Here is a 24,058-nt window from a genome sequence, read left to right on the forward strand (position 1 = left end):
GCTTCAGTTAACATCAATGCTTGTGGATTTAAGGCATGAAATTGTAATGGTGAGTGTAGTACGTAACCCCCTCTGAGAATAAAGTGCCAACGAATGGACTGCATGCAGAACATCTTCTGCACAACTGACACACCATACATGGAACTGCGCAATACCTGCACCACAAAGCCCGGACGGCCGCCGCCCTGTGTGCATCCAGTCTCTCTTCATCTGCTGCAGGAGCCTCAGAGCCGTCATGGAGACCTCATGGTTCTTATCGCCAAACTCCAGCATGTGTGCAAAACGCGGAATATATAAGCACGGATCTGTGACGGAATACAAAGCAGTTGTTTCTGTACCTTCTAGACACACAAGCTGAACAAGACAGTCTTCTCTAATATCTTCTTGCACTGACAGAAAACTGATTATGCTATTGTTTTCTCCAACCCCGGGCATTGGGTTGTGTCCAGTGTTATGAAAATAAGGAGTCCTTCTACTAGTGGAAGAGTTTTTGCTCTGATGGAGGCCCCGGCTCATGGAAGCTGGGGGTCTTTTTTGCCAATTCCCCTCACTTCTGCAGCTTCTTGTACCACCTCCCACATTGCTTTGAAGAGTCCTACAACCCTCTGGAGCGGATTTTGGGGTGGGGGGGTACAAGGGCTCTGCAGAGGGGACTGGGAATTCTCCAGAACTGTCTCCCTCCCGTTCGTAACAAATAGCTGTACTGGATCAAAAGCTTTTCTGCGAACTGAAGGGGATGGTTGGATACAAGCCCACTGTTAATGCATTTAACAACATATTCTGGTGGCTGAAGAGCACCTCTTGAAAGGAAATTGGCCTAAGGGCCAAACTAGATGGTAGAAAAATCTCTCTCTCAAATGAGAAGCAGTTGAGAGCTGTTGCTAGTTTGGGCCAAGGAATGACAAGGAGGGACTCTTTAACCCTTGCCCTTCCTGCTGTCTGTTCAAAACCCACTCCCCGTCCCCTGGCAAAGTTGCTTTCCCACTTTGTGGGCAAAGACTATCTTTACTTTCATAGGAAGAAAAGCAGCTGATGGGGTAGGGAATTATTATTAGAGAAGAACACTAGAAAAGGCATGTGGACTCTTGTCAAAATGCCAGACTAGTACGGTATTCCATACACACAACTGCCAACCAACAAGGGAAAGACTACCCCCGCAGCTGGGGTGCATGGGTGTACTGCCTCTGATAGCAGAGAGAATAGACAGCCACCATGGCTAGTAGCCACCGGTAGCCGTATCCATTCTAAGGGGTACTTATGGCAGAAGACTGTTCCCACAGCTGCTCCAGAAAATGGGGGAAGATGCATGCATCCCCACATTCTGCCTAGCCTAGCCCTTAGTTCCCCTGTGCAGTGCAGCCTCCAAGTTAGTTACTATTCTCATCCTCAGTTGTCTTATCAGGTTTTGTTATGCTTCGTACAGAAATGTCTTTCCATGGCACCCCTCCCCACCCCACTGTTACAACATGTTCTGCTCAAAATTGGACCCTGTGTCAACATCACGGGAACCCTATGGGAATGGGAAGCCCCAAGATGCTGTGTGTGAGGCCCTCGGTGCCTTGTCATGCCACCCTCGCTTATGAAGCACTTGACTGTCCCAATAGGGGCCAATGAAAACAACATGGTGCCATCAGAAAAACACGACTCTTACCCTGGGCACTCTGGCAGGTAATTAGTGCAGGAGCTTAGAGTTAGCTGGATCAACTTTGGGCGACCAGATGCATATTACAAGTTGGCAAATCACTCAGGAGGTTGCTGGGCCTGTTCACATATCACAATAGTGCACTGCGGCTTGATTTATCTTCAGGGGACTGTCACCTTGGGCACTTGTCAGTCCATTTGTACAGTTCCCATGGGCACCTAGCTTGCTGTGTCATACAAACCCAAGTGGCAAGGGTTGCTTGAGAACTATCAAACAACTTAGAACAAACCTTGGGCTTGCATGTATGTAAAACCAACCTTGCTGTCTAGGTTCACATAAGACAAACTACAGCAAGCTGGGTACCTTGCAAAAATGGCATCATGGGTGCTCAGCACTACGCATTAGCCTCACAGGTAAATTAAGCCACGGCAGGCTGCCCAGTCAGGCAAACCAAGTCCCTTCTCTCACACAGCTCAGCTGGTACAGTAAATTCCCACTGTGTAATAAATTTATAAATTTGCATAGTTGTATCTTTAAGACCTAGCAAGCTTGGACTATTCAGAATATCTATCTAAAACACTGGCACACAAGTAGCAAATCCAATTTGCGATGACATTTTCACAAGCATGGTATACGGCATTGGACAAACATTATGACAAATGGGGTCTGTTTTATTTCAGACAAGCTTACCCATGGTTAATATCTCCAATTCTGTTTTTGTAGGACACAATCCTGAACAAACCTGGCAAGATGTGGTAACTGCAAATAGGAACAGTGGGAAGGTACTTCTTCACGGCCTGGATCATTAGACAACCAACTCATGGGGAATGACTCCTAAGCAATTTGAGAAGTTCTTTGCTCCATATTTGTTTGTGATTGTCTGCACTTCCCACATCCATAAAGAATTCCATATCAGCCATGTTTATAATGACTCTAGTTCTGTGGTATCATACAGTTTAGTATGAAGTTTCTCATCTACAAATACATATGTCTGAAGCAATTCTGAGGACTGACACACAGAGTCATTTTCCTCTTGTCTCCCCTCATAATGGAAGATTAATTTGGAGACATCAATAAAACCACCTCTAAAAAAACTACTTAAATTCATCTCAGGCTTTCAGAAGAATAAAGTTGGCTGAGGAGGCTTATACGTTACAAGGATGCTCACAAAGCCTTGAAAATAAGCACGTCAGTAGTGGACTTACTGAAGATCTCTGCTGCAAAGATTATTTGGGAAGATGTTTGAAAAGAATCAGAATAGGAGAGCTGGAAGGGGCCATGAAGGCCATTGGGTCCAACCCCCTGCTGTTGCAGGACACTAACTTACACCATCCCGCTCAAATGGCTGTCCAATTCCAGATCGAATGTTTCCAGTGCGGGAGAGCCCACCACCTCTCTAGGCAGCTGGTTCCACTGTCGTATTGCTCTGACAGTAATGAAAACTTTCTTAATATCTAGCCTGAATCTGGGTTGTCTCAGCTTGACTCGATTATTCCATGGCCTGAACTCTGGTATCAGCAAGAAGGGATCTTGACCTTCTTGTGACAGCCTCTCAGGTATTTAGAGAGGGATATCCCCCACCCAGTACTTTCTTCTCAAGGCTGAACATGCCCAGTTCTCTCAATTTCTCCTCATAGGGCAATGTTTCCAAACCCTGGAGCATTTCTGTTGCCCTCCTCTGGACCCTATTCCCAGTTCAACGAGTCTTTACTATGGTGGTGTAACTATGCAAATATACTCAATGAGTATACTCTCTGTAGGAAGTATCTGCTCCATTTAGGCTATTTGGAAGAGTGCCACCTGGGTGACCACTCCCAAATGCAACCTCCATTTGCAGATACTTGCTGGAAGCGTAAGGGTCCTGCACATTAGAAAGCAATGGCCAGTGGTCTTTCAACCCAAATTATTTCTCAATAGTAATATAAAGAAATAAGATTCTGTTAACATGGTTGCAAAACACAAGAAAACAATCTGAATCATAACAAATATGTGCAATAGCAAGGGTCATAAACTATGGGCAGGATGTTGGGGAAATGGGAAGGAGTGGCCAGGGTGTGTTAGAAGACAGCTTGACTGGGAACAGGAAGTGACAGGAGACAGTAATGTTCTTGGAAGGCATTTCAGTAGGGAACATTCTGTGCTCTGCTTTACAGCATCAAATGTTCCCCTAACTCAGAGATCATATTCAGGTGACCGAGAGAGGGAGCGGGGGCACCTTTAAAATGTTTTCTAGTAATCCATGACTGAAAATACTACCCTCACTCGAGATCCAGTGCAAGGTATCTGAAGCTGTTTTCGCAGACCATCCAAGCCATTCCTGTGGACCTTTTGCATGCACTCTAGGAAGAGAGCCACACATTTCATTCAGCCCTCCTGGGTCAGTAAGGGCAAGGATGGGGCCTGGCACAGGAGATGCACAACCAGGACCCCCTGCATCTGCCTCTACTTCAAAGCAGCCATGCCGTGCAATGCCACAGGGCAGGGGCTGTTCCATCCTTATTTCACATGGCATTTCCACAATCTAAATGCCATCCCCTGCCAAACTGCAGTGCGCTCCAATAATGCAGGTACACAATACCAATTATATTAGCAGCACCACATGGTCGCTTGGAAGTTGTAAAAACAAACAAACAGACCTATCGTGGGAACTGGGTCATGTCTAGAACTAGCCACTATATTTTGAAAGTCGTCCTGAGCACTTGGCGATAGGATGGGATGTAAACGTCAACAGCAGCAGCAGCAGCAGCAGCAGCAAACCTTCTGAAGACTGATAGTGGCTGGACTCGTTTCCCAACCTGGAGACAATAGGCGAATGCAGAGCGTGGCAGCTGTGGCAGCTCACTTTGGAGGAATGGGAGGGGCACCCCACTCACCAGCCCCTCCTCAGGGGCCCACCGAACTAACTGCTGTCCAGGACTGTAAGTTAATATTAGAATTAATTAACTCTCCTAACGTTTTGGCCATCAACTCCAGTCCGAATTGGGATTAGCATAGCAAGTTACAGTTCAAAACATATGGAGAGCAAGGGGCTGAGAAAGGAGGCGTTAGACAATATCCAAAGCGGATCATTTACGTTCAGTTCCTAGCTGGGAAACCATTTTGAGCATACAATACAATTAAAGATTTGCCAGACTCCTTGTTTCTCCAAATGACATCAAACTTCCAGACCTTATTCAGGACTGCAGTATAATGTATTTAGTAATACTGTGGTGAGGTGCAGTAACTGTACAGTAATAAAACCATTTTTAATTGCCTGTTTTCAGTTCCAAATGAAGAGAGTTAGATCAATAGTGCTCTTCTGGGGGCCAATTCCAAATCAAGGCAATGTTTTAAAAAGCTTTGCTTTAGCAATTTATTCTCTTCAGTAGAGATATCAGTCTCTCATTTCCTGTCAGGTAAATTGTTAACTATAATACACAACTCCATTTCCTTCACTGAAGCCCTGCGTGAGCAATTCCATTGATAAAGAAGAGGATTTGCTTGAAATATAGTTATTTAAATAGCTCTACTGATTTGCAATTAATAAGACCAGGCTCATTTGACCGGCAAGTGTTTGCCTGAACGCTTTGCTGTTAACTCAATCTCCTTCTGTTGCGTCAAACATCACCATGCACACTCATGGTTGCCCACACCAAGCCAGCGAAAAACTTCCACACATCAAGAAGCAATAGATCGTAATACAGAGTAAATTATCAACACCACCTGAGTTCTGGAATAATATTTATAAGGAAAACCCCTATGTACACCTTCATTACTTGCCCGTGATGTAGGTACAGATTTATATGTACAGTTCAGTCAAATGCTGTAATTTAATAGCCTTGTTTGGAAGAACAAAAGACCACCAAAACATCTAGTATTCAAATTAAAAGCAAATGTTGTAAATGTTCAGAATGACTTTCAGCATTAAGATATATAAAGTAAAGGCTGGGGTAGCCAATCGACTGCCTTCCAGATGCCTGGGACTTAATTGCCAGTAATCCATAAAAACGAGCAGCGCAGGCAGGGGCTGTGCAGTCAATCCATCCAGAGCAGGAGCACAGTTAAGGTTAGACTTTTGGATATGTAGATGCACTTGGAAATGTGAGGAACTGTCCCGAGAAGAACCCTAAAATGGCTGCCTTAGGAAAAGGACCAGCAGCTTGCCCGGAGGCATTCATGGGAGACTAAGAGGGCAGCAGCTCCAACGTAACTTTGATGCTACCCCAGCTGCCAGCAAGGAAGGCCTGGAGAAATGTTGTCCGTGGGGTCGCGATGGGTCCAACGCGACTTCGCAACTAACAGCAACAACAACACACACACACACATACATAAATTGGAAGGAAGGAGTGTCTCAGTGGGCACCCAGGAAAGTGCCCAGGAGGACTGCATCACCTCCCCTCATCTAAAAGGCACCAGCTGCCCATGCCTAGTATAACCAATACAAATCTCAGTTGTATTTCTTTGTTAATTACATTTCTATCCCACCTTTGCTCTGTCTCAGAGCTCAAACGGCTCCGTGGGGCTCCCAGGCTATTTCCCCTCCAAGCACTGTCCAGAATCAGAAGCTGAGCTGCTCAGCTTCGGCAAGGTGGTGGCCTCATGCGCTTTCAGCTCATGTGCTGTGGTTGTTTTTCTACAGCTGTCTTTCAAGTGCATCTTTCATAATGCACACAAAAAGCAGAATTTTACAAAACCTCCTCAAATGCATTGAGAAAATTAGCATGAAGACAAGCAGCAGGTCTCAGAATGAGGAGCTTAAGATAGTGTTAAGGATTTTTCAGATCATTTTTTCCCTAAGACTCTCATTGCATTACAGCAACTCAAAAAAATTCTGCTACCGAGCACCTTCAAATATCGCCTAACAAACACCAGCCCACACTCTCTGTTAACTGGCAAGTTAAACTTATCAAGGTCATCAAAAGCACTGGAGAAATTACAATTTAATTCCAAAAACACATTACATGAACGTATAAAAGCCCTCATACATCAAAGCACTTCTTCGAAGTACCATGTAAGACTCGGGCCACAAGCTCTTTATATATGAAAAGAGGATAAAGTTGCATGAAGGGCTGTTCGATAACATGACGTTCTGAGGTCCAGCGCTGGAAATGCATAGCTTCCTGCTGCATGAATGAGCTCTGCATCAGCACAGAGCTTGCCTACCACCCCACCCTCAAGGATGAGAAATGGCAATCGGAAGCACACACTTCGAATTTTAAATGAAACAAGTTTTCTGTGACACCTAAATTTGGGAGCAATGGCTTATTTAAACCAGGGGTGTGCAACGCATGGCCTATGCACTGCACACAGCTCTCCACAAATCTGAACCACCAGTGGGGTGCCGGGAATATGGAAACTCACTTCTCCTTAAGGCCACTAATGGAACACCCACCTGAGAAAGACACGTGGGTGACGCTTGTCATTGTACATCATCCACAGATCAGAGCAGCTCCCCAAAGCACCTTGCCAAAGATGACAGCCTTGCCAACATGAAAAGTACTGTTAAAGCAGCAATCAGGTCAGGGGCTCTGGGCTAGGCAACCCCCACAAAGTAGGCATGAGTGTACATGTGAGCACATGAAGATATATGCACCTACATTTACCCTAGACCCCTAGAGTACCCTACCTGATACAGCCCGTGGGGCCAAAAATGTTGCATACCATGGATTTAAACAATGGTTACAGGAAAAAAAGGCCAGGATCTGAAACCATGGTTACATTCCGGTTTGTCTTCAATAACAATAGCTGACTCAGTCTCCATTTAGCAACAATTTGAGATACACATTTAACTATCCACCAATTAATGGCTTTAACAGACTATTGTTCAGCAACACAGGCTTCATGGGAAATATAGTTTGCCAAAACATGGGACAGAAGACTGATTAAAATAACTAAACAATGGGATATAGAGGCAACACAAGACAAGTTGTAGGTTCAACTAATAGTTAAAGGATGAACTTTTTCCAAGCCCAAGTTCTTGCCACATGATAAGCTTAGATGTGATTCTGAGTCTTGGGAAGGTTCTCAATTACAGATTTAATGTAGTAATGCTACAAGAGAACTTTGGACATAATTTATCCAGAGGATTTCAAGTAAGTCTGAAACAATCAGATAATCATACATTTATAAAAACTCAGTGGCTTTCTTTTAGGCCTGTGTCAGAGAGGTAGAGCAGCTTTTTTTCTCTCAAGGTTCACTGACCATCGAAAATGTCAACTGGAGGCAACACAATAAATAGTGTGGCCCAGTTTCTTTCTTAGGCACATCTTTGAAAGCACAGATTCAGCTGTCAGCTAAGACTGATCCACACTTTCAAAGCCCTTCTTGAGCTCTCACACCTGTTGGGCCACGCCACGCCACGCCAGGCCATCCTGTCTCTCTTCAGGAGATGTTTGGAGCTGTTGCTGGAACCTACTCAGAGCACCTTCCAGAAAGGGGCACACAACTGGCCATCCCAGACAGGAATCTGTCTAACCCTCTCCTGCCTAAGGAAAGCATCAAGGGGAAAAATTACTCTGGCCACAGCCACTGAAGACACGCACCCAAAGCCTCCCATACTCAAGACGATTGTGTCCCCTCTCTGTCACAGACAGCCCACGTTCCTCCTGTGAGAGAAAGGCCAGGCGGGGACGAAAGTACACCAGGTGTGGTTCTGCCAGTGCTCCCTTTTCACGCCCAGCCTGTCTCCCAGGAAAGGGGAAGAGGGTGTTAAGTCCCTAGGCTCTGCTCCCTACAGGCTCCTCAGGCACCTCTTGCCAGCAGCAACGCTTCCACCCCATCTTCCTTTCCTCAAAGGAAAGGCCTAGCAGAAAGTGGGCGCCCATGGTCAGATCCAGTGTGATGCTGGAACCACCCAGCACCAGCTGCTATCCACATGGAGGTGAGCAGTGGGCCAGATGTGGCCTGTGGGCCATCGGTTCCCTTTCTACACCAACATCGGTGAAGCATACACATTGGTTTTGAAAGGTGAAGTTTTATTTCCATGTTCACTTGAACAAGAACTCATGCAGGTATTTAACAAGCACAAATGCTTTACGTCTGTAGCATTTACAAATTCTTTATCTAGGACTCTGCCGGACTATGTTAGCAGTCTTTTCTTTCCTTTGCAAGGATCATTCTCCGTTAAAGTCAAATGTGGCTATCCCTCTATTCTCCTCTACTTTATTTTCCAGAGATAAAGCAATGTTTAGCAGTCAGCACAGGAACAAGGATGCAACCCACTTTTAAGAGCATGCATTATGGCCCCTTCACTTTGATTTCTGTTCTCCCTGAAAGGAGTCCAGCCATGTTAATAATGGTTGCATTTACATGACACAAGAAGCCGGTGTGCTGGTGCATCCCACCTAATTGCTCCTGCTTCTCTTCTCCAGGAACTGAAAGTACCTGAATAATACCTGCTACTCAAGAACTGGTCCCTTCCAACTCTGTTTTATAATCCCATGAAACCATGCACCCTCTATCCCAGGTTTATTATGGTGTGAACCAGGAACTCTGGCTTGTCTTTTCTGAAACACATCAGTGTTGTGAGTCATGGTTTTCTCGTTCACTTATGGCTCTGATTTGCATGGAGAGAAACCGGCCAAAGTCCCTAGCCTGAACTATGGACAGAAAATTTGTTTTTTGCTTCTCCTCACAGTGAAAGTGCTCAGGCAGCATACAGAAGTGGGTGCTGCCAATATGCTGAACTGAAATATCCACAATAACTGTGACTATTCAGACACACATGAACGCTCATCCGTGTGGTTATACTTACCTTTGTGTTATATGGATTGACAGTGCATCACCAATGCATCCCTCATACAAAACAAAATAGCCACCACCCCCGTTTCCTTCTTCCAGCCGATTTTGCCACTTTGGCCCAATGTCTCACTTAAGAAGTTAACCTGCTTCATATACCACCTTAATCCAACCATGTCTATTCCTCTTTCTAAAAGTGTCTCAGCTGCTACTCAAGCTCATGGGAAGAATGTTCACCAATTTTTTAATGGGCTTGTACCTCCAAAGAAGCCAAATGAATTTATCATTTTGCCTTATAAGGTGAATGAGTTCTGATGTTCTGTCATGAGTTTGAAAGTCATCACATTGTATTGCAATGAATTCTTTAATTAAATTAAATATATTAATTGATAATCAGCAATGGCATATTGCCAGAACCAACTGCAAGTTGGCCCACAGGTTCGTTTTGACTGGCAGTAGTCATAGGCAGAGGTCTTCCCCAGTCCTGCCAACTCAGGCTCTTTACCTGAATCTGCATGTTGCCTTATACAAGTCTACTAGTAAGCTGGAGACCCTTTCTGTAATCGTTCATGTCATGCAAGATCGGGAGGACACAGGGCAAGGCAAGTTCTGTTGCTGCTTTCCCTCAACAGGAAATACACAGATCAATCACTTCTAACATGAAGCAAATCCTACAGAATTTAATGTATAAAAATAAGGCCTTGCCCTCAGTTTAAACAATCTTACTTTGTTTTACCTTCAACTGAAAACAATGATACTTCAGTGATATAGCTTTTACCCATGCATGCTTCAATGTACATTTACAATTCATGTGTTAATCAACTTAAATGTATGCAGTTAATGAACTTAGATATGTTGATGTTTTCATAACAGGCATTAACTTAGAAAAAACTTTCTTTCCTGTGCTAGAGAAAAGGAGGCACGGCACTGTTAAGAGTATGCATTTCACTTGCAGGTTGTATAAGCACTTATATTAAAACACACACATTGGAAATCTGCCCAAGTAAGGTAGCACAAAACGATAGGAGGCTATAATACAAAGTCAGACAGAATCATATCAATCAGCATTTCTGACACAGATACCAACATAACCATCATTCAAGTCTATGCTCCAACAACAAATGCTAAAAAGGAAGAAGAGATCAAAAACTTATATGCAGACATCCAAGAGGAAATTGATAATACACCAAAAACAAGACATGCTGATCACAGAATCATAGAAGAGTAGAGTTGGAAGGAGCCAATGAGGCCATCAGGTCCAAGCCCCTGCTCAGAGCAGGTCACCAATTTCTCTAGTGTGGGAAAGCCATAAGCTATGTAGGCAATTGGTTCCACTGTCATATTGCTCTGACAGTGAGGTAACTTTTAATATCTAGCCTGAACCTCAGTTGTTGCAACCTGAATTGATTATTCCGTGTCCTACACTGTGGTATCAGAAAGATCTTGACCTTCCTCTTTGTGATAGTCTTTCAGGTACTTATAGAGGGATATTCCCTATCCAATCTTTTCTTCTCAAGACTGAACATGCCCAGCTCTCTCAATCTCTCCTCATAGGGCAATGTTTCCAAACCTTGGATCATTCTTGTTACCTTCTTCTGGACACTTTCTAATTTTTCTGCATCTTTCCTAAAACTTGGTTCCCAGAACTGGACACAGTATTCCAGATGAGGTCTGACTAGTGAAGAGTATAGGGGAAGTACTACTTCTCGTGCTTTGGAAGTAATACTTCTGTTAATGCATCCCAAAATAACATTTGCCCTTTTTGTAGCTGTATTGTTGGCTCGTATTTAGCCCACAATTATGCCAAGATCTTTTTCAGTTTTGTTGAGCAACGTATTCCCCATCTTGTATTGATGCATTTGGTTTCTCTTTCCTAGGTGGAGGGCTCGGCACTTTGAATCTCATTCTGTTGCTTTCAGCTTAGCATTCAAATTTATCAAGATTGCCCTGGATCTTCATTCTGTCTTCAGGGTGTTCGCTATTCCACCCAGTTTTATATCATCAGTAAATGTGATTGTCATTCATTGTACTTCCTCATCTAAATCATTAATAAAGATGTTGTAAAACATTCAGCCTAGGACTGAGCCCTGTGGCACTCCACTAGTTAACTCTCTCCAGTTTGAGAAGGTGCCATTGATGAGCACTCTTTGTGCCCAATTTAGCAGCCAATTTTGCATCCACATAACCGTGTTTATGTCTAGCCCACTTTTTTGCTAATTTGTTTATCAGGATATCATAGGGCAATATGTTGAAAGCTTTGCTAAAGCCGAGGTAGATTATTTCCACAGTGTTCCCTCTGTCCATTTGGGAGGTTACCCAGTCAAAAATGAGATTAAATTAGTCTGACAGGATTTATTGTTGATAAATCCATGTTGGCTTTTATTAATCAATGTACTTTCTTCTAGGTGCTTGCAGACTGATTTTTTAATAATTTGTTCCAGAATTTTTCCAGGAATTGATGTCAGGCTAATTGGACTGTAGTTTCCCCGTTTGCCTTTTCTTTTCTTCTTTTTCACATTTCCTGTTTTAGCCTTCCTGACGCCAGCCCTGCAATTCCTTGCTATTTCTTCCTTTGTGGCCTGGCCCTCCTTCCACCATATTCTGTATGTATTCTTTTTTCTTTCAGGCACTTAACTTTTTGTGGAGCCGTGTGAGCTTCCTCTGTTGTCTTCTATACTTTTTTCTTGCTGGAATTGTTTGTAGTTGTACTTGGAGAATATTTTTCCTTTCTTTTTTTCCCAAGATTTCCCACCCCTCTTGGATTCCTTTTCCCTTAATAGTGAGTTGCCATGGTCATGATACTCAAAGGTGACTGGAACACAAAAGAGGGAAACAAAGCAAAATCAAATGTTGTGGAAAAATTTGGCCTAAGGAACATAAATGAAGGAGAAGAATGGATTCTGTGAAGCCAACAATCTGCTTGTCACAAATAGATACTTTAGTCAACTGATCAGACAAATGAATAAATGAATATCACCAGATGGCCAATACAGAAATCAAATAGGTCATGTAACTGGATGTTGCTGATAGAGAGGTTGTATTCCTACTGCCAATACAAGACTAAGAGCAGACAGTGACCATGAACTCTTAATATCAAATATCAGGATAAAAATGAAAAAGATCCCTAACAGAAACATAGTGCCAAAATGGAACTTAAATAACATTCCTGAAGAAGTTAAAGTCCACATAAATAATGGATTTGCATTACTCAACTTAATTAACCACAAGCCAGAAGACTGTGGACTGAAACTAGAGACATTATTAGGAAAGAATGCCAAAGGGGGAAAAAAAGGTCCAGATGATTTGACAGATGAAATTCTCACAGTTGCTAAGGACAAGAGAGAAGCAAAAGCAAAAGGTGACAGAAATCAGAATCTTGAATGCAATTTTTCGGCAAGTATCACACAGAGACATAAAGAACTATTACAATGACAGTGCAAAGAAATATAAGAGAACAACAAAAGAGGAAAAACAAGAGAAAAACAGAAGATCCAAAAAAATCAAAGGGAAATTGAAACCTAGATTAGGAATGCTGAAAGACAACCAGGAGAACATACTATTAGGAGAAAATAAAGAGGAGGTGGAAACAAAACATGGAAGAACTATACATAAGAGATGAAAGAGATGAATCCTTGGAAGAGGATCCCTATGAAGAAGTACCTACAATATCAAAAAATGAACTGAAAGCTGCTCTGAATTGGTCCAAAGCCTTACAAGAGTATGCCAAACAATATGTAAAATAAGGCAATGGCCCACAGACTGGAAATGCTCAGTATGCATTCTAGTCCCCAGGAAAGATGATGCTAATGAGTGCAGCTGCTATAGGACCATTGTACTAATTTCCTATGCAGACAAAGCGAAGCTCAAGATGTTGCAACTTTTTTTTTACCGTATACGAAGCAAGAAATACCTGAGGTTGAAACTGGATTCCAAAACGTAAGAAGTAATCAAGAGCATATCATGAATATACATTTGCTATTAGAATGTAGAATGCTAAGAATTTTAACAGACGATCAGTCTATGCTTTGTAGACTACTGCAAAGCCTTTGCCACGAGAAAGAACGGATGGCCCTGAAAGAAATGGGGGTGACGCAGCATTTTGTTTCCCTGCTGTGTAACCTGCATCATAGACATAATGCTACTGTTAAGAAAGAATGTGGAGAAACAGTCTGGTTCCATTTAGGCAACGTGTCAGACAATGGTGTATTTTATCTGTCTGATCAACCTGTACACAGAACAGAGGAAGGAGTGAAAATTGATAGAAGATACATCAATAATTTAAGATAAGCCAATGATATCATATCATTGGCTGGTAGAAAACAGCAGCAAATTGAAACCACTCCTGATGAAAATGAAAGAAGAAAATATAAACACAGGACTGCAGCTGAAGATTAAGAAAACAAATATAATGTCTTACAGAATTGCAAAACTTTGTGAAAGATTTTGCATACCGTATCTCAGTCATCAGTTCAATGGAGACTGTAGCCAAGGAATTCCAAGACTAGAAGGGAAGCCTTGGCTGGCTGGCTTATATCCAATACTGAGACAGGGCAGCACTGAAGGAACTAGAAAAGATCAAGTGTAAGAACTTGGCTTTTAGTGGAGACCAAGGCCAAGATCATCCACACTACTATATTCCCTGTCACTTTGAATAGCTGTGAAAGCTGGACAATGAAGAAAGTTGACAAGAAAAAAAGGTTATGCATTCAAGACATGATGCTGGAGGAGGACTTTGCTAATATCCTGGACTGACAAAAAGGTGACCCCATGGGTCCTGGATCAAATCAAGTCAGAACTTCCCCTAGAAGCAAAAAATGACAAAACTGAAGCTGTTGTGGGCACCTTATGAGAAGACAAGACTCACTGGAGAAGACCATCATGCTGGGGAAAGTCAATGGCAGAAAAAGGAAAGGAACCTCCAATGAGATGTGCTGACTTTCAAAGGAAGCCACAGCCTTGAATTTTAAGGAGCTGAGCAGTGCTGTCCATCTTGGAGAGCAATCATTCAAAGGGTTACTGTAAGTCAGAGACAACATGAAAGCACATAACAATTGCTGCCAAGTTTTATTATTCCTATCTTATATGGTATTGTAGCCTTTAAATTGTATCTTATGATTTATTTTGAAATTTTGGTATTTTAATTGATGTACCTTGCCCAGAGGGCTTTGGCTACTGGGTGGTATAGAAATATATTAAAATTTTGAAAATCACTGTGATTACTCTTGGGTAAGTGTGTGCAGAATTGCAGTCTACAAATTTTATTTATAATTAAGGTGCAATCCTAAGCATGTTTTGTCAGAAATAAAAAGCCTACAGTTCCCAGCATGTCCCAACCAGATGGCTGGGAACTGAAGGCCCTTTTTGTATATAAACACGCTCTGGAATGTGTCCTTAATGTGGCAACCTGTGTGCGTGTGTGCGCATCTGCAGAGAGGGAGAGAGGAAAAGCTAACATTTCTGTGTTGTGCAGTGTATACACCAAGCCTTTACAGTTCCCTAGCTGTGCGGCAAAACAGACACGTGATGACCTACATTAATTCCTAAAAAGCAGCACTTTCGGTGTAAGAACTTCCAGAGCGGAAGCCTTGTTACGCGTGCTAGAACAAAAAAGTAACAAAGGTCTCGCAGCACCTTTAAAGGAACAGATTAATTACAGAAGGTGGTTTCCTGTCCTGGGGGCCTTCGAGCGCTGGCAGCCCTTTGGCTATTTCTAAGTGTTTTGGAGAGGTGGGGGGCGGCGGTGAACGTCAGAAGCTGTTTTCGGCCACTTCCTCCACGGCCACCCCTGGCAGGGCTCTTAAAAGACGGGACGAGGCGCACCCGGCTTCCCCAGGCCGGCTCGGAAATCGCGGGCCTCTGCCTGCCAGCAACCTGGGCCAGGCTCCCTCGCCGCCGCCTGCACCTTGGATGACTCCGCCCTGCGCTCAGCGCGACACCAAGTTCGAAGAGCCACCGCTGCCCTCGCCCCCCCCCCCGCCGGGCCCGCGGGGGGGGGGGGGCTCAACTGAGTGGTGCCTGAAAAGGAGCATTGTGCGAGGCCGAGGCCAGAAGGAGCAGGGGCGCCCTCGCTCGGCCTGCCGAGGAAGGGCGCTCTTGCGCCGGCCTGCCGCCGCTACTGCACTAAGCCGGGCACGGCGAGGCGGCCCCTCCCGCCTCGCCTGCCTGATGCTGCCAGTGCCTTCCATTTCCATAATCATGGCTCCTGGCTCCGCGGATGAGCCTGCCGCGCAAACTTTCCCGGACGGGCTCGGGCGAAGGCGCGCCTAGTGAGGGGGCAAGCAGGTACGCCACGGCGGCTTTCCTAAGGTTAAGGGTGGCGGTGATGGCGCGGGGGGGGGGGGGGAGACGCGGAGCCTGGGATCGGCCGATCGGTGCTGGCCGCAGCCGAGTTTGCGAACTGCAGTGGTGCTTGGCGTTCAGCGCGCCTCGCCGGGAGCGATTTCCCGAAGCTCTTTTTCCGCGGCGCGCTTTGCAAATGGTCGGCAAGAGACCGTCACCCAACAAGTCAAGGAATCAGTGCGGACACCGATTCGATCTGGGGTTGCTTGCACGACACCCACGAAAGCGGGGGCCCCGATTCGGACCTCCCCCAGTTTGTTTACTCGGTTCTGATCACCTTTGGGGTCAGCAGCCGCAAACAGCACCGCAGCTCAGGCGGCGCTGCCAATTGTGTGCGCGCGTTCGCGGGATTGAAAGGAATTTTCCATGCAACGGGAGGAGGAAGGAGCGGACGGGCACACGCACACAAAAAAGCACCCAAAACTTTCTCTCCTCTCGGCAGCCCCATGCCTCCCTCTCAGAGAACCTGCAGGTCCCCTTTGAACGGGCTCCACTTCTGCAGAGTTTACCACGGCTCCTTGAGGGAGCACCGCCGTCTTTCGCGTGCAAGAGCGGGAACTGGCTTTGCTTTCGTTCTGCTATTTTGTATGTGTTTGTTTCTCTTGCATGGGAGAAACAGGGTGAATTTGGGTTTCCTGTAAATTTCCCAAATGGAGGAGGGGACTGGATTGATGGGAGAGAGAAAAGGAAGGGGGAGGCGCAGGGGTGGGCGGCCAGAAAGGGAGCGGAGAAGAATGACATATTGTCTGGCGAGGGAGGGGTGGAAGGAGGCTGGCCTCCCTCTTCGCCCTGCTCGCCGCCGCCTCGCCATTGGAGCAGGCGCCGATGACGCGCGGAGCTGCTGCTGGCTATTTGAGGCGGCCGCGGTGGCGGCAGCAGGAGGAGGCGGCGGCGGCAGCAGGAGCAACCGCCAGAAGGGGAGACGGGCGAGGAGCGCAAACACGCGAGGAGCCGCACACGCGGACGGCCACGGGCTGCGAGCCCTGCATAGCCGCCGCTGCTGCTGCGACTTTCAAACGACGACGCGGCGGGGAGCAGCGGCGGCATCACCAGCGCGGCGCCCGCTGATGGAGCGCGCCGGGGACCGGCCTCCTCGAGCGCAAAAGCGGAGTCGCCTGCAGCTTGACAGCGGATTTTGATTTTATTTTTAGCAGGGCGATCAGGGGGAGGGGAAGAAACCCCCGCGTCCTCTGCCAAAACCGCGGTTGGATCATACGCCAGCCCTGTAACACCTCGTCGCCTTTGGGATTTTACAGACTCAGGTCTCCAAGGGACGGGCTGTCCTTTTCGTGGAGGAAATACTAAGCGCGGGTCTGCTGCTCTTGCTTCGCGGATGGTCCAACCTTCGTCCGGAAAATAAGGGAGGGGGACAGCCGAGTTTCCTGCTTCCATGCACCCTTCTCCAAGAAGGTTGGCATAAGTTCAGCGTCGCCGCAGGCACGGGAGTTGCTTTTGCCTCGCCGAGGAAGTTCGCTGCCTTGACAGCGATTGAGGCTTTACCGATTGAGCAGGGTCGCGGGGATCCCGCCTGCCACCCTGAAGCTGGGACACTTCCGCACCATCCTGGCCGTCGCGCTCTTCCCGGCCGCCAGGTGAGCGATGACTCATTCGGGCATCATCGCTGCGCCTCCGTCAGAAACAAAAAGCAAAAGGTGCTCCGGGTAGAGATCCTCCAACAACAAGCCGAACCAGCAGCCACTGTTTCTTTCTTGGCCCCGCAAAAGGGCACTTAAGGGGAAAAAAGTCCATTTTTGCAAGCGAGACTGTGCTCGTCGCCAGCCGAGGAGGGGGATCCCTCCCGCTGATGCCACTGGACCATGGTTGCTTCCATGGCCGGATCATGAAGTGTTTGACTTTCTTTCTTCTGCTTCCAGAGACCCTCAAGAAGTCCAAAAAGAGCGTCCGGGCCAACGGCAAGGGGCCAGCATGCTATGAGATAGTGCCCCTGGCCCTCAAGAAGAAGATGGCTGCGGAACTTTATCCTGCCAGCGCCAACACCAATCTCGCAAACAGCAATAACGCCGCCGCCGCCGCCAACAGCAAGAAAAACGCCCTTCAGCTCCAGCAGAGCGCGCAGCCCCCGCCGCCGCCGCCGCTGCAAAACCTCAACAACAACAACGTGGAGAGCGCCAACTGGCAGTCTTTCCACCCCACCCTGCGCGAGAGGTAAGCGCCTGCTCGGGCAACCCGCCCAGAGGAGAAGCTCCTGGGGCGACAGCAGCAGGAGGGAGGGCAGTGGAAAGGCAGGAAAAGGCAGCCGTTCTTCTTCGCTCCTCCAAGCGCGCGCCCGCCTCCCCCCAAGAGCAGAGAGGCGCCAGAGGCTGCAGGTTGCAGCACGCAGAACCTGGGTGTGAATTCTGCGTTGCCTCCCCGGAAGGGCCGCCAAAACGCCTCCTTTTGCAACGGGGGATAGGAGTGAGGGCCACCCGTTTGCACACATGGGAGTTGGGACGTTTCCAGTAATGGGGGGGGGGGGGAGTCCGTCTGCTCCTAGATTTGCTACCTATCCTCTATGGCAGCTACCAGCATGGGAAGGAGCCACTGCAGTCATGGTTGGAATGCTTCCAAGATTGGAAAGGGCACACTCAGCATTTGGAGGGGGGGGGAGAGACATAGAGCAACATGATGGCAGTCGCTGGGCTTCCTTGTTTTAATTGTGCCTCCTTTTCTGTAAACTTGCAGGAACGCACTCATGTTCAATAACGAACTTATGGCTGACGTGCATTTCATTGTGGGGCCCGTGGGGGCAGCCAAGAAAGTTCCTGCTCACAAGGTTTGTGGAATCATGGATTACAGTTTACAGCTGGCTATGCTTGTACCCTGCCCACTTTTCCAGCCTCCAATGTTTTCTTAAATGCAGCATAATCCAATGATATAATTGCATTCAGCGCAACAGTCTAAAATGAAAAGTTCAGAATACACTGCATTTCAGCTCAGTCAAGTAGTTACTGAATTGGGATGGGAATATTTTTTTGCCTGATGCATTGGAGAACTCTTATAGTAAATAAAATGAATTTGCACCTGTCTAAATCTTATAGCTAGAAGGAGAGGGGGTGGAAGAGAGAGAAGTCTACTAAAATTAGAAATATTTTTTCATTTTCTTTGCCTACCAGTATAGCTGACTTGGATTATTTTTGCTTCTTTAACACAGTATGTTTTGGCAGTTGGTAGTTCTGTCTTCTATGCTATGTTTTACGGAGATCTTGCAGAGGTCAAATCTGAAATCCATATTCCAGATGTGGAACCTGCAGCCTTCCTAATCCTATTAAAGTAAGTAGTAGTAAAGAAGCATCTTCTGTACATCATTTTTAAATGTTATTTAGAAACACAGAAGCATGTCTTTAAAGATGTTTAAAGATGCTGTTAAAACTGATAGCTTTGAAACTAAAGCAGCCTTGTGCTTTTCTTTTAAAAAAGGTTGTTTTTATATTGATAGGTACATGTATAGCGATGAAATCGACTTGGAAGCAGATACCGTACTTGCTACTTTATATGCGGCCAAGAAATATATTGTCCCAGCTTTAGCAAAAGCTTGCGTCAATTTTCTGGAGACTAGTTTAGAGGCCAAGAATGCTTGCGTTTTGCTGTCTCAGAGCAGACTCTTTGAAGAGCCAGAGCTGACGCAGCGCTGCTGGGAAGTCATTGATGCTCAAGCTGAAATGGCACTGAAATCAGAGGGCTTCTGCGAAATAGATCAACAGACGCTAGAGATCATTGTGACACGGGAAGCACTGAATACGAAGGAGGTCGTAGTGTTTGAGGCAGTTCTGAACTGGGCAGAGGCTGAATGCAAGAGACAAGGGCTGCCAATCATACCAAGGAACAAGCGGAATGTATTAGGAAAAGCTTTATACTTGGTACGGATTCCAACCATGACTTTGGAAGAGTTTGCTAACGGGGCAGCTCAATCTGATATCCTAACACTTGAGGAAAGGCATAACATTTTTTTGTGGTATACTGCTGCAAATAAGCCTAAATTAGAATTTCCACTGACAAAGAGGAAAGGACTTGTACCTCAACGGTGCCATCGATTTCAGTCCTCTGCATATCGTAGCAATCAGTGGAGGTACCGAGGCCGGTGTGACAGCATCCAGTTTGCTGTAGATAAAAGGATATTTATAGCTGGACTGGGATTATATGGGTCAAGTTGTGGAAAAGCCGAATACAGTGTCAAAATTGAACTGAAGCGACTAGGAGTTGTTCTTGCCCAGAACCTGACCAAGTTTACCTCTGATGGATCTAGTAACACTTTCTCAGTATGGTTTGAGCATCCCGTGCAGGTTGAGCAAGACACTTTTTACAACGTAAGCGCCATCTTGGATGGCAATGAACTCAGTTATTTTGGACAAGAGGGGATGACTGAAGTACAGTGTGGGAAAGTGACGTTCCAGTTCCAGTGTTCCTCAGACAGCACCAACGGCACAGGAGTACAAGGAGGACAAATACCTGAACTAATTTTCTATGCATGATGCATTTCACTTAGATTGTATTTCAGGACGGCTTTACACATTGAGGGATGGTATTGACTTGACTGAAAAGTCAGAGTGCTAAAAATGTTATGCTACTTACCTATCTACTTACCTTACCATCAGGCTATCCAACTAAGTGAAGGAATGCTCTTGAGTTTAATCTTATTTTATTTATTCATAAACTATTTCACTTAATTATTAAACTGCAACATGCAGAAGTTGGGAGGGAATGTTTAAAATTTTTTGCACATGATGTGCATTTATTTTGTATATAGATAACTAACTTGCAGACTGCAGCTGACTCAAACAGAATGTTCTAAAGTAGAGCGGTTTGAGATCTGTTGAATATAAAACATTTTTACTTGTCCTAAATACCTGTGTGCTTGGCTGATTACAGATCTTCTATCACCTGTTTTTACATTATGTTTGCAGAAACTCTGACACCTGGATGGTTCTGTTTTGTTTTTGGTAAAGGCCAACCTAAGGCTATACTTCCACACCCACTGACATACCCTTGAGTTCTCTAGGAATGTAAGATTTAGGCCTGTATAACTGAGTGCAAGATTACACCGCAAAGGGAAAAAAACACTTCTTCCTTACCTCTTCCTCCATTGGCATTGCCAGCCTTCATCGTGTTGTGTCCACTACAAAATAAAATTTTCTTGAGGTGGGAGTGTGCAAACTTAAGATGCACAGAACTTTTCAGAGGTGTCTAACTAAAATGTCTGAACTCTGAAAGAACTCTGTGGATCCCTTTTAGGCTCCTCTACCAACAATATAAATAGCCCAAAATATATTTAATATCTCAATCCTATAAAGTAAGGGTAGGCGACTCCATGCCCTCCAGATGTTTTGGGCTACAACACCATTATCTCTGACCATTGGCCATACTGGTTGGGACTAAGGGAAGTTGTTATTTGCCGCACCTTATATTAATTTTTTTGCTTTTTTAAAATGTAATGACGTGTACACTGTCTTTCCCAAGAGCAAGGCACTTCTGAACACAGCAGGATTATTTATGAATAAACAAACACACACTTGTTAATGTAGGTAGAACTTAAATGCAGTTAACTTACATTTTAGTTAAGAAGACTGACCAAAACTGTTCCTCATTTGATACGGAGTTTACAAAACACTAACCCCCAGACAGGTGCTGTCAGCTAATCAATTGAATATATACCTCTAGAGAAGGCCTAAACTGACAGGCAAGAAATTGAAATGATACCTCTCTATTTTACAATCACTGGAAAACAGAAAGTTGGGTAACTCAGTGGCTCCATCTTTTCATTCATGTAAACTGACTTGGAACAATTAAGGGATATGTATCTCTTTTTTTCTGAATTGCCTTGACAACCATAATACCCTTAATCTAAATAATTCTACATCTTAAATATTTGCCATCACTGAAAGGTTTTCAGAATAGGATGTGCTAAAAACTTTAGCAAGGTGCATTGAATTATTACACTAATACACTTAATGTGTACGTCAGCTAGGAAAGCAGTACCAGACATCTAAAGAACGTCACAGCAAGTTCTGAATATTTTGTGATGTGGCACAGCAGATAGCTGTTGAAGAAAAGTTGTAGTTGATCTGAGCAAAGTAACTATTGGAAACATGGGTACCATTTTTGCCAATTCTGACAAACCATATTTCAGTCCATGATCACCGTGAATAAGAGGACAAAAGCAAGTAGCTGAACACCTTTTGAAATCATTTGTTATTGTGCTGAACAATTCTTGTGTGTAAGATAAATACAATGCTATAGTGATACTATATCAGTAATGCAGCATTCCTGCCCAGTCTCAAAAACACAACAAAGCAAAATGTCGGTATGTTTTTAAAGGTTGTACTGCTATAGTGCCATTTAAGTCAACCAGATGGAGAACATGAGCTAATTTTTCAATTGTATCTGAAATAAATTGGGTATTTGATGATACCAAAAACATAATAGCCTAAAAATAATAATAATAAGCTGGCTTTTGGACTTCACTGGTTCAGATCCCGCCTCTCGCCAGCCTGTCCTAGGCCAGGGGCTTGTAACTTGTGGCCCACCAATGATTTGGCCCTCACAATGCCCCTCCCTGCCTTAGGCATACCAGTCTCTCCTCTGCACCTCTAGCTGTAGTTTATCTGGGACTAATACCGGCCTACTTTAAGGGGTTGTTGTAAGTTTACTCATATAATGTATGTGAACTAGTTTGGAAATTAAACTGTTATATAAAAGTATTATTCAATAGATGTCAAAATGAGTTATTATCAGACTTGTTTTAGACACTTAGAGAAGTGCCTTGATTAAAGTTGACTGACTTGCTTGTAAAAAGTAAATGCAGATAAATTTTGCTCATTAGCCAAAAGGTGTATGGCGATTTATCCAAAGTAACAAGCACATCTGTATAGGGAGTTAGTACTACTGATGCTATGACACCAATAAAAAGCATTGCTGACTGAGTATATAATGCTGTTCCCTTAGTAGTGGTAGCGGATACACACCTTTGGTCATGGAAACTGCTAGGTATGCAAAGCACAACAACCCACATGAAGAATGATTATGGGTTGCTGCTGAACTGTGGGTTGTTGCACTGTGTGAAACCAAGCACACAAAAAACATGCTTTGTTAACCATGAATAACTCACAGTTCACAAACCATCAGTTCTCTGTCATTAACAAACCATGGTTTGTTAGCATGGCATGGGTCATAAAACACACCAACCAATGGGTCAACAACCTTGAGGGTGGATTGTTTTGTATAAGCCCAGCTGCTTTGCCCTTCAAAAGCCATACCCACTGTAGCATTTACGCAAGAAAACAGTTAACAAAGAGTTAAATGGTAACGCTGGTACATCACCATTGTTATCCGTACAACTACTGTCAACAAGTGGCATCCATGAAGTGTTGTCGCTGGCAAGGTTTGCTTTAAGGCTGTAGATGAAGGACTGCCCCTTTAAGCGGTGAGCATCAAACCAAACAAAAATACTGAGTTAAATCTAAAGTAAAACTCCTCTTTTAAAAATGTTTCAACTTTGTATGATTTCAAAACAAGCTGCTTATTCACTTATCCTTATCCACCTGGCACTGGCAGGGTACAGGATGAGATTCCTTACATGGAAAGGATCAGGGGATGCTTATGTACAGCAGTGCTGTGAGGCCAAGCAAAGTTCTCACTTCGGTGGCTCAGTTGCCAAAACCCCCGAACACTTGTCAAGGTGGCAACTGCTGGTTACTACTGCTAGACATTCTCACTACTAGTAATACTTGTTACTAAATTTCAGTACAACTTGAATACCTTAAACCGAGGTTTTCACTGATGCAAAGCTGATACCAAAATAATGGTAATTGGAAGAGGAAGCCTTATCTCGCTTAAAATAGTAATAAACTGTTGTAAGATTTTCTGTCTGAAAATTACCTCTGTGCTTTAGTAGGAAGCTTTCATTTCTGGACTCCTGGTAATTTTGAAATACCTTTTAAATCATGATAAACTGCATTATGTAAATGTTTTATCTTTGAGAACTACCATGAAATCATGGCACAAGTATACCCACGTACCGAAAGCCAACTCTTATTTAAAAATACCTATAGCTGGAGCATTTATGCAGAGCTCTCTGGCCAAAAGAAGGAAAGTTTTTCCCAGCACGTAGACATTCACCTGTACAAGAGGGAAAGAAGATATTTTGAATTCAAAAAGGTATTCTGAACATTTTGAGCAACAAAACACAAACATCTCTGCATACAGATGCAACAGTATCCTGAAAATGCTAATCTTGCTTTTAAGCATTCAAACATGTGAAGTTCAATAAAATTAATCCTCTGTTACATCCAGTTATGATATTCCTGTCTACTAGACCAGAGAAATCAAGGTAGGCTGCACCTAATGACTGGACTACCAGAAAGTATT

At 44.6% G+C, this 24,058-nt stretch overlaps 2 protein-coding genes across 3 annotated transcripts in view; one reads left to right on the plus strand and one right to left on the minus strand.

Annotated features, from left to right (window-relative positions):
* LOC123023904 (transcription factor IIIB 90 kDa subunit-like) overlaps positions 1-23,813 on the minus strand; it is a gene marked incomplete at its 3' end in the record, with an annotated part of 84,139 nt that extends 60,326 nt beyond the window's left edge. The window contains exons 1-2 of the mRNA XM_044431041.1: positions 23,737-23,813; positions 156-305 (exon numbers count right to left, since the gene is read on the minus strand). Of these exons, the coding sequence (XP_044286976.1) occupies positions 156-273 (118 nt within the window). The remainder of the gene's footprint in view (positions 1-155; positions 306-23,736) is intronic.
* BTBD6 (BTB domain containing 6) lies at positions 16,628-22,619 on the plus strand. Of its 2 annotated transcripts, XM_044431040.1 has the most exons (5): positions 16,628-17,289; positions 17,572-17,863; positions 18,380-18,470; positions 18,849-18,967; positions 19,134-22,619. In XM_044431040.1, the coding sequence occupies exons 2-5, from the start codon at positions 17,661-17,663 to the stop codon at positions 20,164-20,166; spliced, it is 1,446 nt and encodes a 481-aa protein (XP_044286975.1). In that variant the 5' UTR covers positions 16,628-17,289; positions 17,572-17,660; the 3' UTR covers positions 20,167-22,619. The 2 variants fall into 2 exon arrangements, with proteins under 2 accessions (XP_044286975.1, XP_044286974.1); XM_044431039.1 differs by having other exon boundaries at positions 16,628-17,863.
* Positions 23,814-24,058: the final 245 nt, after the last annotated feature.

Source organism: Varanus komodoensis, unplaced genomic scaffold (assembly GCF_004798865.1).
Source record: "Varanus komodoensis strain SLA01 unplaced genomic scaffold, ASM479886v1 scaffold219, whole genome shotgun sequence".
NCBI classification, from domain to species: domain Eukaryota; kingdom Metazoa; phylum Chordata; class Lepidosauria; order Squamata; family Varanidae; genus Varanus; species Varanus komodoensis.